This window comes from Prenolepis imparis, unplaced genomic scaffold (genome assembly GCF_030444845.1).
Source record: "Prenolepis imparis isolate NDT839.2.m4 unplaced genomic scaffold, iyPreImpa1.0 SCAF_14, whole genome shotgun sequence".
Taxonomy (NCBI): Eukaryota; Metazoa; Arthropoda; class Insecta; order Hymenoptera; family Formicidae; genus Prenolepis; species Prenolepis imparis.
The window spans coordinates 5,630,205-5,646,719 of NW_028141172.1; the positions used below are offsets into that span (position 1 = coordinate 5,630,205).

General features: G+C 32.6%; 4 protein-coding genes across 4 annotated transcripts; 2 read left to right on the top strand and 2 right to left on the bottom strand.

Moving 5' to 3' along the window:
• The first annotated feature begins 1,052 nt into the window (after positions 1-1,052).
• On the top strand, positions 1,053-1,652 carry LOC145945017 (ninjurin-A). The gene has a single exon (XM_083053781.1). The coding sequence runs from the start codon at positions 1,053-1,055 to the stop codon at positions 1,650-1,652; it is 600 nt and encodes a 199-aa protein (XP_082909907.1).
• A 764-nt stretch (positions 1,653-2,416) lies between these two features.
• LOC145945014 (uncharacterized) lies at positions 2,417-4,848 on the bottom strand. The gene is made up of 5 exons (XM_083053776.1): positions 4,506-4,848; positions 4,297-4,381; positions 3,297-3,514; positions 2,862-3,224; positions 2,417-2,761 (listed from the first exon to the last, which is right to left on the bottom strand). Exons 1-5 carry the CDS (start codon positions 4,626-4,628, stop codon positions 2,417-2,419), a joined length of 1,134 nt encoding a protein of 377 aa, XP_082909902.1. The 5' UTR covers positions 4,629-4,848.
• Positions 4,849-5,042: 194 nt separating this feature from the next.
• LOC145945281 (uncharacterized) lies at positions 5,043-11,014 on the top strand. The gene is made up of 6 exons (XM_083054177.1): positions 5,043-5,212; positions 7,900-8,173; positions 8,631-8,839; positions 9,092-9,148; positions 9,429-9,532; positions 9,630-11,014. The coding sequence occupies exons 1-6, from the start codon at positions 5,153-5,155 to the stop codon at positions 9,892-9,894; spliced, it is 969 nt and encodes a 322-aa protein (XP_082910303.1). The 5' UTR covers positions 5,043-5,152; the 3' UTR covers positions 9,895-11,014.
• On the bottom strand, positions 11,006-13,124 carry Spec2 (CDC42 small effector protein Spec2). Its single transcript, XM_083054178.1, has 3 exons — positions 12,898-13,124; positions 12,414-12,747; positions 11,006-11,550 (listed from the first exon to the last, which is right to left on the bottom strand). Exons 2-3 carry the CDS (start codon positions 12,675-12,677, stop codon positions 11,542-11,544), a joined length of 273 nt encoding a protein of 90 aa, XP_082910304.1. The 5' UTR covers positions 12,678-12,747; positions 12,898-13,124; the 3' UTR covers positions 11,006-11,541.
• Between the last annotated feature and the right edge of the window lie 3,391 nt (positions 13,125-16,515).

Consider the following 16,515-nt stretch of genomic DNA (forward strand, 5'->3'; position numbering starts at 1 on the left):
ACTAACTTCTATTTCATACCATATGTTTATTTTGAAGTCTTCTATTTTCCTTCAAAATTTGTCGGTCTAATTTTTTAACACTCTGTAAATATATATATATTTTTATTATTATATATATTTTATATTTTAATACATACATACATATATATATGTACTATATTTTATATGATCACATATATGCAGGGTGATTCAGACCGAGTGTAATAAACTTTAACAGATTGTTTGAGGGATCATCATTCTGATTGTGATTAAAAGATGTCAATGAACATATAAGTCCTATTTCAATACTTACATAATTACAAAAGTTTTAAAATATTGCCGCTATCATAGTAAACTCACAGGTTTTTAGTGAGAATTGACCTTTGAGAAATCAAAACAAAAGAATATAAGAAGATAATATGATTAAGAAGAATGTACTGTGTGTGCAAACATTATTTACAGTATAGTTTTTATATAATTTAAACGCTCAAAATGTACTCTCTGAGTTTGATATATAAAATACTATTTTTTATATTTTTATATTATTTCTTATTATGTTATATATTTATATAAAATTTATACATTATTTAATTATATATATATATATATATATATATATATATATATATATTATCATATATTTTGAATTTATATAAAATATGCGAAAGTGAACAGTTTTGTACAGCAACAAAAGTGTCCCGATTAATGTCAGTGTAAAACCAGTGTAAATAGCGCGACACATAAAATGTTGTGATACTTGTAATCGACTTCAGATATGTGTTTGCGGTTTTCTGACCGCGATAACGAGGAAAAATACATGTATATTCTCGAATTTAACATTTTAGAAAATAAGGATGTTATTCTCTAAAATATATGATAATAATATATATATTATATAATATATATATACACAAGTTTTATATAAATACATATAATATAATAAAAAATAATACATTTTATATATATATATATATATATATATATATATATAATATAATATAATATTCGTACAAAATGATATAAGTAAAACCTGAAAGAAGATATATTTTTCCACAGGCATCTCTTCAGTAGACATGGACGGCAAAACGAAGAGCGACCAGATATCGTATCTGAACGAAATCCACGACGAGGTGTTGCATCCGCTGACCTCCAGCAACAGGTCCACCGAAGCAGGTCCATCGGTGTTTTCGCGCGCCGGTTTCGTCGCCGAAGCTGACGACTTCGCCAACAACTCGCGAAGACTCACGAGTTCCAAGACGGAGCTCGAGCTAGAAGAGAATGACAAGCCGGACGTCAACTTTAGAAGTGGCCCGGAACTCCTCACACCCGACGTAAACGTCTACCAGCACAAGAAGACTCTCGCCCAGGGTATGATGGACCTGGCCCTGTTGTCCGCCAACGCGAACCAGATGCGCTACGTTCTCCAAACTGACGGCCGGCATCCTTACTTCTTTCCGTCCCTCACCATGATCAGCCTGAGCCTCTTCCTGCAGATCGCCGTGGGCATCGGTCTCATCTGGAACAGCGTTTACAACGTCAAGGAGCACGAGCAGATGTGCAAGGCCAACAAGGCCAACAACTGGACGGTCATTGGGATCTTCCTTGTCACGATACTCAACGTCTTCATCTCGTCGTTCGGCGTCGTCGACCAGACAACCGTCGTCGTGACGTAGGAGACCACCCAAATAGCAAACTGATGTCATCAAACGTCAAAATGACTTTTGCTACCTGGGCAGGGTCTGTCCATTTTCCATTATTGTCTTCTTTTGCTCTCTTTATCAACGATACGCGATCGCCACAACATAAAATGCGTACATCTTACATATATCTTTGTTGTTTTTCACGAGATATTCGGCCAAAAATTCGATCGAAACGAAAATTGTTCATTTTTTTGTGTATTATTATTTATTCGTCACGTATTAATTATTTAATAATTGAATATACGATACTTTAATAATTAAATGTTATGATAATTAAAAATTAAGATTTTTTTCGTTAAAAACGACAGAGATATTTTCGCGTTTCGTCATTCTACACACATTTGTCGCTTACATATCTCATTATAAATTACATTCATTTATCCACGTATCGATGCTAATGATGATATATGACTAGCCTGAATTAATCGTATTGGTCAATCAGTAGTTTAGAAAATCTTGATTGATCGATTGTTCTTCGTAATTAAGACGTTACGAAAATATTTGTCGATTTAACGATCCACGTATCAACTTGTATTGAACATGTAAACGATTTATTCGCGGATTATTTAACAAACAACCATCTTTTTCAATTTCAACGTGATAATATATGTAATTTATAAAATTTTTATACTACGCAATCATAAATAATAAATCTCCTTTCAACTATGTAGTAGTCAAGTAAATCTTTTCAATATGTACGCTTAATATAAGAGGAAATTGATCATAGTACAGATCGATCAGACGCGAACGATGGATGGTATCAGCTTCAGCATTTCTTCCAACTCATCGGCCAATCTCTTCCTGTTCCGTTGGAGATCTTCTTCCTCGCGCTTCTGGCGCTCGTTCAAATCCTCCAACCAGTTCCGCGCCTCAACATCGTTACATTGACTTCTAAGCCCACGAGAAGGGCAATCCAAGGTCGCGTTTCGAGATTCGCTGCCCACCGCAGCCGCGGATGCAAGAACCCGGAGCTTCTCTCTGATCACACAACGCAACAGCGAGCTGAAGGCGACGAGTTCCCGCGAATCGATCTCCTTAGGATTCGTCTCCGTGGATTTTCGATGCTCCTGAACCGCCGTAACCTGCAACACACGTCGTTGTTGTGAAAAGAGAGTTCTTCTGCTCATGGACCATCAACAAGAGGTCGAAAGGAGCTCTGACTCGAGCAAATACACGACTCACCATCCAGTCGAAGAAAGCGTGACGCTTCCGCAACCACCTGGTGCGCGCGTCTAGCAAAATCCCGGCGTCACGGTACTCTCGTCGTCGATCCTCCGCATCATCAGAGTTCCTATCATCGTCGTTCGTCATCGCGAGGCGTTTCGTCAACGCCGATTCGGATACACTTAGATGCGGCAGACCACTGACGTCGACACTCGCCGCGTGTACCTTGGACACCAAGTTGGCCCGTTCGCGCGTCAATTCGTCGACCTCCCGCAGATTCAGATTCACCCTGGCGTTGAGGTGCAGGAGACCGGCAAGTTGGACGGTGGTCGGCTGATCATCAGGTCGTACGATTGACGATAGGAGTTGAATAGAAGACTCCTGGATCGAAATAGAAGGTAAAGATGATACATTGGTAGATAGATTTGCTTGTCATGTAGTTTCAACACTGACTTCCGGCGGATCCACGTGCGAGCATTCGACCCCCAGGACGCCATCGGTCAACCTTGCTCGCAGGATGATGTTCAGGACGTCTTGCGTTCCCAGCAGCCAGGCTAAGGCTATCAATAAGTCCCTATTGTGATGATTCTTGCTGCTCTGCGACAGGCTGTAGAACTTTATTGCTGGATACTCCAGGAACGCGAGATGTAGCTTCACTGCCGTTAGCGTGTCTAGAAATACGATTGATGATAAGTGCAAGGTAATTATTGAATACGATGTAAATATCGCTGAATCTTGGCTATCGCGTTTTAGAAAAAGAATATTATAAAAAATTAAAGGACAAGAATATTATAAAACATTAATTTGAGAAGAAAAAACTTTTTATTATATATATATATTTAATATTATAAAAAAATATTGTAAAATTATTTAAATTTAATAAAATTTTTAATAATTAAAAATTCATTATTATATTACTTAAATATAATAATTTGCCAAGGAAAAGAATATATATGAATATATAAGATTAAAAAATAATTATAATAAAAATTAATTTTAAATTTATTTTCTAATTTGAGAATGTAAATAAAATTTTATAAATAAATTAAAAATGTTAATAATTTTGTATTATCTAAAATTAATATTTAAACTAATTATATATTAATGAAAATTAATATTATTGTTCCTCAAATTCATTATCTTTGTAATTTTTCATCTTCATTTTTATTATTAAAAAATATTTTTTACCTAAATTAATAAAAGTTACTTTTGCTTTATTTGTTCAAAATAAAAATTTTATATACGAAATGTTGAAATAAAAAGTATCTCATTCTTCAATTCGCTAGATTTCTATTGTATAATCCCATATTATTGCTATAATTAATTGCAGAATTTTGCTATATAATTAATTGCAGAAAGTTTCAAATGAGAACGGATGGCGGGATTCTATTTATATATGTATCGATCATATAATATCAGTGCGAGGTTAAAATGCAAATCGATTGAAACGCACCGTAATTCCGGAAATCTATGTCGCCTCGCTTTTCTCTCGCCGCGTGATAGCTCAGAACGTGTAGCGTGTTTCGCAGCGTCTCGGCCTGTCACAAAACATGTGTCGCGTGACACAAATAATTGTCAAACAGGTTAGGTTAGGTTAGGCAGGGAGTTCTATATAGGTTAGATTAAATAACTCGAAAATATCTGATGCTCCACTACACTTACAGCATTCTCATCCGGAGTATTATATTTCGCCAGTTTCAGATGCTCAGGTGTCAGACCCACGTTTATTAACGAGTTGATATACTTGCACAACGCCGATAACGCGCGATCCCTCATGTCAGACATGTTTACAAACACAAAATAAGTGTAACGCGCTTATATAAGTTCCCCAACTCGCCAGTCGACCAGTTTAACTTTCATCTCTGCATTCTCTCTTTCACATTTTTAACATGAAATAAATGATGTCAAACTCTTCAGGGTGAGAAAAAGAAGAGAAAATCTTGTACAACGTGCGGCTTTATAGCACATGTTTCCCCCTCCCACGCGCGCAGGGGATCCCCCTAGACGCTAAATGACGAGGGAGGGGAGGGAGAAAGAGGGAATGAAGTATTTAGGCCCATATACGCCCGCGTCAGTCATGGTCAGCGGCGGACCCTCCCTCCCCCTCGCAACTGCCCCCACCCCTCGATCAGCCTCTCCCTCCCTCCCTCCCTCTCCCCCTCGCTCGCTGTCTTGTCCATCTATCCGCGACAGACTTCAAATTGTTGGAATCGCGCTAACGGAGACTGATCAGTGGAACGCGGACGCTCGTCCCGAGCGAATCGTCTTTCATCTGTGTGTCTATATCTGAAGCAAGAGATCGCGCCGAAATGACATCGAGTGTTCCTTGCGCGAGGTGGAAGAAGATGTACCTGGTGCTCATCGTCCTGGTGAGAAGAATTCAGTCATAAATTAAATTCGTTGCCTTCTCCGTTCAAATGTTTTCCGCGTTCAAACTGTTCCATATTTATACTTGTAATAAAGGCGTCCTCGGGATCTATTTGTTTCTTTATATGTGTGTCACATTTCCTGATTTTTTTTATATATATTTTTTTGGTATGAATTATCGAGTACCTCATCGACACACAGTTTATATAGCGTGTAGATAAATTCTGCATTTGATTAAAAGACATAACAGAGTGGATGTTGTGTGAAGTCTTTGAAAAGGAACGTGTATACGATAAGATCGCGTTGCTCCTATATAGATTAGTATTTCACAGTCATATCTTCATTTATTATTTTGGTTATTCTCTCTTAATGTCTTCGTAGAACACATATCGAATCTTTTGTTTGTAAGAGAAACCGAAGAACGACGATATATAAGATATGCTTCAGGCAGTGAAAGTGTTTATTGAAGATAACAGGACAAAAATCCATATATAATCAAGTATAAATAATATTTAAAATATGTTTAAAATATATATTTCCTTCCTCTTGTACAATCTGTCAAGAAAAATAATAAAGAGAATATATAATTAAATAAAATACACAATGCAAAAATTAATCTTCTAATTATTTTTTAATTTATTTTTTTTCCTGTATATACAAGAGAAAAAATATACATTTAAATATATATATATATATATATATATATATATATATATATTATAATTATATATATTTATATTTGTGTTTATATATATAGATTTTTTTCCCGAGAGATGTGCTGGAAATAACCATGTGTTTCAAAGCGTTATAATATTTTGGAAATTTTTCTTCTTCCAAGAACTTTATTGTTTTCATCTTTCATCTCAAAATTCTTTTTTCTTTCTCCTCTTCGTTTCATACATTTATTTTTTCATATACGCACATCCTCTTTTCTTCTCAAATTATTTTACATTTTTTCTCGCGCGATGCAGATTCAAATAGTGTCACGCTTCGGAAGTTGCTGAAGAAAAAAGAGAAAAAAAGCGACTAGTAAAACGATGACACAGGCGAAGAATACATAGTTGGAAATCGCGTAATTTTGCGACTCGCTTCGCTGGCGCGAATCTAAATTCAATTTGCAGGGATATCCCGCATCGTGACATACATCGTAAAATTTTACATTGCGCGCCTTTTTTACCGATGAGTTTTCCGGTTTTCCGGCTAAAAAATATGTAAAATATATCCATATACGCATATATATTCTCTTTTTCTTGTATTATTTTTATATACCAGTTTTATTTATTTATTTATTTATTTATTTTTTTTTAAAGTAAAATTTGTAATAAAATTACAAGACACCCGAAAAATTATTTAAAAATATGTACTCATACACACACATTTATATATTATACATATGTATATATTTATATATATAATAAGTATAATATATATGTATATATTTATTTATATATTATTTTTAATTTATGTTTATATAATACAAATAATAAGAATAATTGACGAATAAGTGAAAAAATAATATTAGTATTGTTTCTTTTAGAAAGAACAGTAAATAGTATACAGAATGTTTAAAAAATTAGACCGACAAATTTTGAAGGAAAATAGAAAGCTTCAAAATAAACATTTTTTGTCAATACTATTTTTCTCTACGATATTTAGTTTTAATATTATACATGATATGAAATAGGATTTAGTGACTTAAACAATATACAAAGATATAACACTCAAATATACCATGTAGTATTAAAACTAAACATAGAGAAAATTAGTATTAAAAAATGTTTATTTTGAAGTCTTCTATTTTTTCCTTCAAAGTTTGTCGGTCTAATTTTTTAACACCCTGTATATGTATATAGAATTATACAATTAATTATACAATTATACAATTATATACAATTAATTATACAATTAATTGCAAAGTTCAAATTATTAATTATTAATTATTAACTTGCAAAGTATTAATTATACAATTAATTATACAATTAATTGCAAACTTTACTTTTTCTAAAAAAGAAAAAAAAAACAAGACAGATATTATTTTTCAATTATGCTTATTATTTTTTTTTATAAAACGGACAGAAAATATAAAAGAAAAAAAACATACATGTGGATATAGTCTATATAAAATTATAGTATATGGATAATTTTTTCATGAATTTTAAAAATTAAGAATGACAAGTTTTGCTGCAAATCTCGTATATACAGGGAGTAAAAATAAATAAATAAAATGTATATGGAAAATTTTAGGTTTTTGATCAAATCTCTCGAGATAATGTGGGTCTTTATAATTGTAATTGTATCACTTCTCAGCCCTATATACAGAATAAAGCATTAGAATATTTAAAACAATTATCTCAGACATATGACTATATGTATGTTTACTAGGAATTTAATTGCGTTATATAATTGCGTTTGCCTGCAACAGGATCTCGGCCTCAGTATATGTGTATAAAAATAAAACGATATATCTCCCTCTCTTATCGCTCTTCCGTTCTCTCGCGCGAACTCATGGCTGTTCAAAGCTCATATCATCATCGTCGATAGCACCTCATCTCTCTCTCTCGTCGGCTTCTCGGAAAGTGACTTATTTTTAATTTTTAAAGGAAAATTGCCCACGCGCAAATAAGTGAGAGCGAATCTAATTAACATTCGTTTCCAACTGTTTCTCTATATTTTTCCTCTCCCGTTTCAGATGTGTCACACGACGACGGGACGAGTCGAAGGTCATCCTCGCGCTTCCACGAAGGCGTATTCGCAGGACACCGGAAGTTCCTCCGCGCGGCAGATGTTGATCTCGAGGCTGATCGAGGAGGCGTACGAGAGACAGGAATTAATGCGACCGCAAGAATGGTCCCGGCGAACTGATGATGATCATCTGGTGACCAAATCCGAGCGGGATATCTCGAGGCAATCGGAATATCTGCCCGATGGAATCTCTACGCCTGGAGAGAGGAGATTATTGGAAGGTATACATCGATGATCGACGTTGAAATGATGGAGACTCCCTTTTTCCGCTGATCCTCGTCCAATCATAATTAATCTGAAGGGCAAAAATCTTTTACCACCTCAGGTAGCAAGCATACGTCATTAAACGTCAAAATGACATTTTGACGGCGAATGATGTCATTAAATGTCAAAATGACGTCATTTTTACGTTTAATGACGTCAATTTGCTATTGGGACAGGTTTATGAATTCTTTTTTTCTAAATCCTGTATAAAGATTAACGAGTAGAGAAAATATGGGAAGATGAGTGACTGATAAGGGATATGATCAACCTTTGACATTCTGGATTTGGCTGAATTTTAAATATGTTGTAGTAAATATTTCTCCTTCTCTGAAATTGATACAAACAATAACGCACGTAAGTCTCTTTTACTTTCGTATCTATCCAAAATCACTGAAATATGTTGTTCTTTTGCAGCGTCGACGCGGATGACAAACACAGATGGGATTATCTTTCCAGACAGAGTCTCCTCGATATCGACATCGGCGCCGACGTCGACGTCAGACTGCCGTAGTACCTTCTGCGAGAACGTCATTAATTACCCAACACAAATGGTGAACGCGGCGATAACGCGGAACTCCAGTCTCAGATTCCTGGAAAACGTCGATGAATTATTATCCGATCCGGTTAATAATTTAATTATTAAGTGTGTGTGCGTCTTGTGTAGAGACAGAGATATAGACATAAATTTAAATCTTTGATATTTGAAGCATGCGAAAAAACCTGAGAAATATGTCTCTGATATAATACGATCTTTTTTTGTGATGAACCTGTATTAAAGTCAACCTATTGTATTTGTTTAGATAGCTATTGTTTTCGCGCGTCTCCGAACATCGAGATTTGAGACTGCGAAATTAATACCGGTTGTAATCTTTTAGGTACCCGATATCGAACATAGAATAAAGCCGCCGGACGAAAAACTTTGCAATTACGCAGTAAGTGATACTCTTTCGTTCACAAAAATCTAATTGAAAAAATAATCAAAAAATTTAGGGGCATATAGTATTAAAAAAATATTTCCAAGGCTTAAATCTACTAGTCGTAAACATTTAAGCCATTTAGCTAAATTGGAAGTGGTGAAAAAAGGGGAGATTTTTCTATGAAGACTTGACCACTTTTTTCTCTTCCTCTTCTTAAATTATATATATTATAATAAATATTAAAATTATATTCATTGGATTTTTGAATAACATTTAATCGCGAAATCTTTCGCAGGAGCACTTGGTGTATCCGCAGACCGCACAAAACAAGGAGAAACAGTGGCTGTTCGTCGTGAATCTAGACGGCTTGAAGCAGCGAATACGCGTCGAGATTTGCTTGTAGGTATTGCGATTCTATTTTAAGAGAAATTATTAAAGTAGAACATAGCGCGAATTCTCCAGACTCTCTAACATCGAGTCTTTTTCGATTTTGCAGGAACGACGGTCAAGAATGCAACGTCATCGAGGGATTCGCCGAGAATTACAAGACCACCTGCAAACAGAAGTTCATCTACCGAGAACTGTTGGCGATGGGGAGCAACGGTAACATCATCAAGGACCAATTTCGCTTCCCGTCGAGCTGTTGCTGTCAAATCAGGTACACAGGAGATCCCACCGTCAGGCTGGGGCTGGGATCATCAGATCAGCGCTCCTTCAATCAAACCACGAATATCGCATCGAAAACGCGATGGCGACAGTGAAGAAAGTCAGGGGAACAAATGACGCAATACTTAATGCTCATTGAAGCGAATTTTACACGATGCTTTTTTTATTATACTGAATAAAAGATGATGCATCTTGAAATGTTGTAGCAACATCTCGCGCGAGTTATAGCATGCTATCTCTTAATATTAGTAAATTAATTTGATATAATATATATATATATTAATAATATATATTGTATATATAATATATAATTTATAATATATAATATTATAATATATAATATATAATATTATAATATATAATAATATATAATATATATATTAATATATATTTATTAATTTTTTAATAAATTTATTTGATTTTTCTTCCGTCAATCAGCATATTTAAATTAAAATATTACAAACACGCTCTGTTATAACATCCAGTCTTTCTCATAAAACACTATTGCTGCTCTTAACAAGCAATAGACAGATTTTAGATTTGTTAATTGCGATAAGTTTGATTGTATTGATTAACTTTTCTAAAAAGACACGAGCAAAGTTGGAGAATATTCAATGTAGAGATTAAACAAAAATTCTTTTAACTAAGATTTTAGTAAATCTTTTTAAAAAATTATATTATATTTTTATATATATAATTTTATATAATATTATTATATTTTTATATAATTATATTATTCACATTTTTTCGACTTCCTTCTTTGTTATGTATTTTTCAATACATACTTTGACGTATCAATCAAGTTGTAATAAAGAGATAAATGCTTTACGCGAAATATAGGCATCGAGGCACTGATGTCTTTGTTTTAAAATATTTTCATCAGCATTATGTATATAGAGTCGCTTGATTATTAGTCTTCTAGCACGCTACTTATATTAAAAAGTTAAAAGAAGCATCAGTAAATTACGCTTTAAAGAGCGTGTTCCGTTCTGACATAAAATGACATAAAATCGTTGCGTTTTAGCTGGACTTTCACCGCAGCTTATGAGAATATAATCGGCGATGTTAATTAACACAGAGACAAAGGTGTCTCTTTACTTTGCAAGAGATGCAGTTTTTGTATAAATGTCGCAAAATGCTCTTCTATATTCTTAAACGCGAACATTATTCGATAACGATAAGGTATAAGAAACGTGAAATACAGAATTATATTCATGTGTGTGATATTATGTGATACCAATTACTTATACGTTATAGTTACACATTAATATGTCGTATTTTATAAATCTTACAAATAATCTTACAAATAAATGCGATTCTATTCGTCCTTGTAATAACATATTTTCTCCACATTGAGCGTCAGACAAAGTCGCTGACAAAGGCACAATTTATGAAATATTCGAAGCTTTTAAATACATTTCAGTCTAAAGATAAAGACGTACAATAAATAATTATCTGTATAATAGAATCATTTTTTTCTGGCAGTTACATAATGTGGAAGTCAAAGATTTTTCCGCTGTGTGTATATAGTCTTAATAAAATCTTAATAAAATCTTCATAATGAATTATACATTACATAATTTTGCGCGTACAGAAGAAATGCCCTCGCTGTCCACTTGACGATTAAGGAACATGGATATCAAAAGAGAAAGATCAGTCGTTGTTTCGCCAGGTCATAAATGTCACTCTCACTCTCTGTCTATCGTATTAAATATTCCCCAGTGGCATCATCGATGTCACTCTCAGCAGGCCTGCAACAAAAAGAACAACAATTAATTCGTATTCGATGAAGCCTTCAACATAGAGAACGCATTATTTCCTGCGGTAGGAAGAAGTAGCAGTAGTATGTTAATAGTGAGTGGTATTAATATAGTTTCTAATAACATCTAGATGATCCATTCTTGTAATTAGCTAGATATTTGGATCCAGTCTAGAGTCTACAATACCAAGTTTGTTAAATATAGATACATGGTGCGTCTCGTTGTTGAAGTAGCAATAGTAAGTGGTATTAACATAGTCTCTAATGACATCTAGACGATCCATTGTATCTCACTCTTGTAATTAGCTAAATATTTGGATCCAGTTAAAGTCTACAACACCAGGTTTATTAAATATAGATACATGGTGCGTCTCATTGTTGAAGTAGCAATAGTAAGTGGTATTAATATAGTCTCTAATGACATCTAGATGATCCGTTGAATCTCACTCTTGTAATTAGCTAGATATTTGGATCCAGTTAGAGTCTACAACACCAAGTTTATTAAATATCTACATTATGTATCTATACATGGTACGTCTCGTTGTTGAAGTAGCAGTAGTATGTTAACAGTAAGTGGTATTAATATAGTCTCTAATGACATCTAGATGACCCATTGTATCTCACTCTTGTAATTAGCTAGATATTTAGATCCAGTCTAGAGTCTACAACATCAGGTTTATTAGATAAAGATACATGGTGCGTCTCGCTGTGACCTGACACAAGACGCTACTGTATTTCTTGATCTATCACCCTTTCTAGCTCTTTCTAAGACACTTGGGAACATTCCTAGGGACGGTAGGGGAAAAAAGAAGATTCAGTAGGACAACTCGACGAAGAGCAAGAGACGAAACGTACTTTAGCACCGAAGTCGACGTTGTTGAAGCCGCTCTTTCTCTGCATCTGCGACTGGAGATCGGCCAGCTGGGCGATGGACATGTCGATGTCGCCGCTGCTGATGTGCGCTGTATGTCGGAAATTGGTGGGGACGCCGATCATGCTCCGGTCTATCCTGAGCCTCTGATGCGGCCTGCCGTTGTTCCGTCTCCCGGTGTTCCTGGTCGCCCGAGGTGTCAGGCAACAAGTGAAGCATTGAACCCAGAGCTCGCTGTTGCCGGCCATGTCTGGTATCCTTCTTCTCCTCTCCTGGAGTCTCGTAATCTTCGTAATCGGGAATTAATTCGCGGGAAACCTGGCGGCGAAGTAACCTTAAAGGTCGATGCGTTCGGACAAACCGGTTACAGGTTGGGATGATTATCTCGATTTTTTTTTAAATGGGGAAAACAAAGAGGATCCTAGGACGATCGGAGTAAGATGCGTGTGACAAGTTAATATGACGTACGAGGTTAAGTCTTCGCGTCGCGAAGATTACGATCTTCCGTAGGGATACCGCGTTGACCTTTCGGCGTCCTGATCTCAACGGCTGATGAGCCGAGCAAAATAAACATTTCCGTGAAACACGCGGCTCCCGGCTGCGAACGACATCGTCGAGCGACCTGCGAGCGCAAACAGGATGACGGGGATATGTATATTCGGCGGAAACAAAGGCAGGTCTCCCGCGATCTTGACGCGGCGCTGTTTAAGGCTGTATGTACAGTTCCTGCAAAAAATTACTGAATAATGGAAAATATTTTTGTTATCTGAATGAAAATAATAAATAATATACATAAATCGATACATTATTTATTTTTATCGAGAAAATTGATATATAATATTAACATATTAAATATATATATTATATATATATATATATATATATATATATATATATTATGTTATATTATATAAATTTTATTTTATTATATTTATTATTAATAATATATTAATTATATATATTTATTATATTATAATATTTATATAATATATATATATATTTTTTTTTTATTTAATAATGTGCATATATATACGCGTTTGTTGTCATTTCCAATTTTTAATATATAATAAATTTTCAATTTTTATATTTTATAATAATAGCCTGAAATGGCGGGTAAAATTATTTGAAAATTTTTGAATTTGTGAAAAATGTTTTGGCTATGGAATTTGCGTTAAAATGGAATTTGTCTTAAAAAATATATGAATATTTCAACAGCAAAGATATATATGCACAACTAGCTTTCTCTCTTATTTTATTCCCAAAATTCCAGTAAACTTTAATTATCCCTTTCTAAAAAAAGGCATGTTATTGACATTGTTGTCGCTTTTCTGCGATACTAATTGGCTGTCTCGATTCGCGTTGTGCATTTACTGCATTATATTCATAGTATCGAGCAGCTGTCATCGCGAGAGTTAGCAGTGTGTTTGACAGTTTGTCCAAAATAAAATAAAATAAAATAACTTTTTATGTTTTAAATAATATGTTATAATACTTTAAACTCGATTAATATTTTTGATAGTTATCAGTTGATTTCTGTCAATAATATTAATCGCGGATAAAGTATTATAACATATTATATTACTTAAAATATATTATTATTTTAATTATAATAATGTATTGTAAATAAAATAATATGTTATAATATATGTATATATACTTTATCCGCGATTAATATTTTTTGACGTAGAAATCAGCTAATAACTGTCAAAAATATTAATCGAATTTAAAGTATTAAAACATATTATTATTTTGTACAGAAAACAGAAAAATATACATTTAATAATAATAAAACATCATTAATTCTACTAATTCTATTTTTCATTTAACGGCTTGTCGATTAGCGATTTTTATTTATTTATTTGATTTATAATCTCAGGACTCTTGCGCTTATTCAGTGGCAGAATCTGCGAGAAAAATCAGTTTTCATATATTTTTGTTATTAATTTACAGATAATTATTAATGCAATTAACGTGCAATAATACGAGTCTTTTAATATCTTCGATAATTCATCTAAATTAATAGATTATATTTTGCGAAGAGATAAATAGTTAACGAGCAATTGTCTTATTGCGGTCGAAAAATCGTCTCGAGTTAATAGGGGAACATATTTTGCGAAGAGGTATAGTGTAGCAATATGTGTCTTTTCAGATCCGAAAAATCGTCTGAGTTAATAGGAATACATGTTATGTAAAGAGGTTGTTCGAAGTAACGTTGGTAATGAAGGTTGATAAATTATCGACGTTATTATCAATAAATTAGCAACCTTTATTACCGACGTTACTTCGATCTACCTCTTTGCATAATATGTATTCCTATTAACTCAGATGATTTTTCGGACCTGAAAAGACACATATTGCTACACTATACCTCTTCGCAAAATATGTTCCCCTATTAACTCAGACGATTTTTCGACCGCAATAAGACAATTGCTCGTTAACTATTTATCTCTTCGCAAAATATAATCTATTAATTTAGATGAATTATCGAAGATATTAAAAGAACTCATATTATTGCACGTTAATTGCATTAATAATTATCTGTAAATTAATAACAAAAATATATGAAAACTGATTTTTCTCGCAGATTCTGCCACTGAATAAGCGCAAGAAAGAGTCCTGATGTCTTTTAATATATTTTAAATAATATGTTATAATACTTTAAACTTTATTAATATTTTTGAAAGTTATCAGCTGATTTCTATCAAAAAATATTAATCGAGAATAAGATATTATAACATATTATTTACAACATATTACTATTTAAATTTTTTATCATATTATTTAAAAATTTAATTAATAAATTAACGCTTTAATCAGCTGATTTCTATGAAAAACTATTAATCGAGTTTAAACAAATTTTATATTATTTAAAAAAAAATATTTTTTTTAACATAAAACCGAAGAATGGCGTGCGCGTAGCGCGCGCGCTTGTGTTGTTCTAGTTTATAAAAAAAATAAAATAAAATCGATGAATCGTAAATATATGTATTTAAATGTATATATATATATAGTGTCTATTTTATTGTGACATGTGTTTTGTATTATATATATATATATATATATATATATATATATATATATATATGCGTATATGTTTAATTCTGAAACTTTTTAAATAATTTCTGTTTCATAATATATAAATTATAAATGATTTCTGTTTTATATTATATAAATATAATATATAGTCCCTGTTTTGCGTCAATAAAAACGTAAGGTAGGTTTTAAACTTTATTTGTTCTAATTGCACTTTTTATATTTTCTTTGATATTTTCCTACTTGTTCCATCAAAGTATATCCGTTTCTCATTCCGAGAAAGTATAAAAAGTACAGTTAAAATATGAACGGATACATACATATGTATATGTCTTGAATTAAATATACGTACCTACTTTTAGAAAATTTTATAAGTTTTAGAAAACAAAAATTAAAAAATTATATTCTTTACTTAATTTTGAGCAAACTTTATCGATCCATTAAAGTCTTTAATAACAGTTTGAGCTAGAATCATAGATGCACGGCACATTATTTATTAATTATTATAAATAAAAGTTCAGTTGTATAAATATTATATAGTGGATAAAAAATAACAAGAAATCTGTAATTGTATATGCTTTTTAAAATTCTCTAATAATAACACACTCTCTCTCTCACAAATGATTTAATTTTATTAGATGTTCGAAAATCGAAGAATCTAATAATTTTTCAATTTTTTTAAAAATTGATTCTATCTTAAATAACTTATTTAATTTTCGATAATTAAAATTTCTCAGATTTCTAAAAAAAAAGTTACTATAGAAATACAAAACTCAAAAAATCTAATAACTTTGTCATTTTTCAAAAATAAAAAAGTTATTAAAATTAAACTTAAGCAGAGTTTGATTTTTAAAAACTCTTAATTTTTTTTTCTTTTATAACTCTAAACTTACAAATGCTTAAACATTTTTATGAAGGAAAAATTGACTTAATTAGAATTAGGCAAAGAGAGTTTCGCATTGTTCTGATAAGAATAATCATTTTCGATTTACAATTAAAAAATTAATCACAGAAATCATAAAACTGTCACAATCACAGTTTGCTGACAAAATC

Excerpts from the sequence above, each read along its gene's own strand:
- LOC145945014 (XM_083053776.1), bottom strand. The coding sequence starts at position 4,628 with ATGTCTGACATGAGGGATCGCGCGTTATCGGCGTTGTGCAAGTATATC. Across the intron at positions 3,515-4,296 it reads CATAGATTTCCGGAATTACG|ACACGCTAACGGCAGTGAAG; the intron begins GTGCGTTTCAAT and ends TCGTATTTCTAG. Across the intron at positions 3,225-3,296 it reads CGCACGTGGATCCGCCGGAA|GAGTCTTCTATTCAACTCCT; the intron begins GTCAGTGTTGAA and ends ATTTCGATCCAG.
- Spec2 (XM_083054178.1), bottom strand. The coding sequence starts at position 12,677 with ATGGCCGGCAACAGCGAGCTCTGGGTTCAATGCTTCACTTGTTGCCTG.
- LOC145945017 (XM_083053781.1), top strand. The coding sequence starts at position 1,053 with ATGGACGGCAAAACGAAGAGCGACCAGATATCGTATCTGAACGAAATC.
- LOC145945281 (XM_083054177.1), top strand. The coding sequence starts at position 5,153 with ATGACATCGAGTGTTCCTTGCGCGAGGTGGAAGAAGATGTACCTGGTG. Across the intron at positions 8,174-8,630 it reads AGAGAGGAGATTATTGGAAG|CGTCGACGCGGATGACAAAC; the intron begins GTATACATCGAT and ends GTTCTTTTGCAG. Across the intron at positions 9,149-9,428 it reads AAAAACTTTGCAATTACGCA|GAGCACTTGGTGTATCCGCA; the intron begins GTAAGTGATACT and ends AATCTTTCGCAG.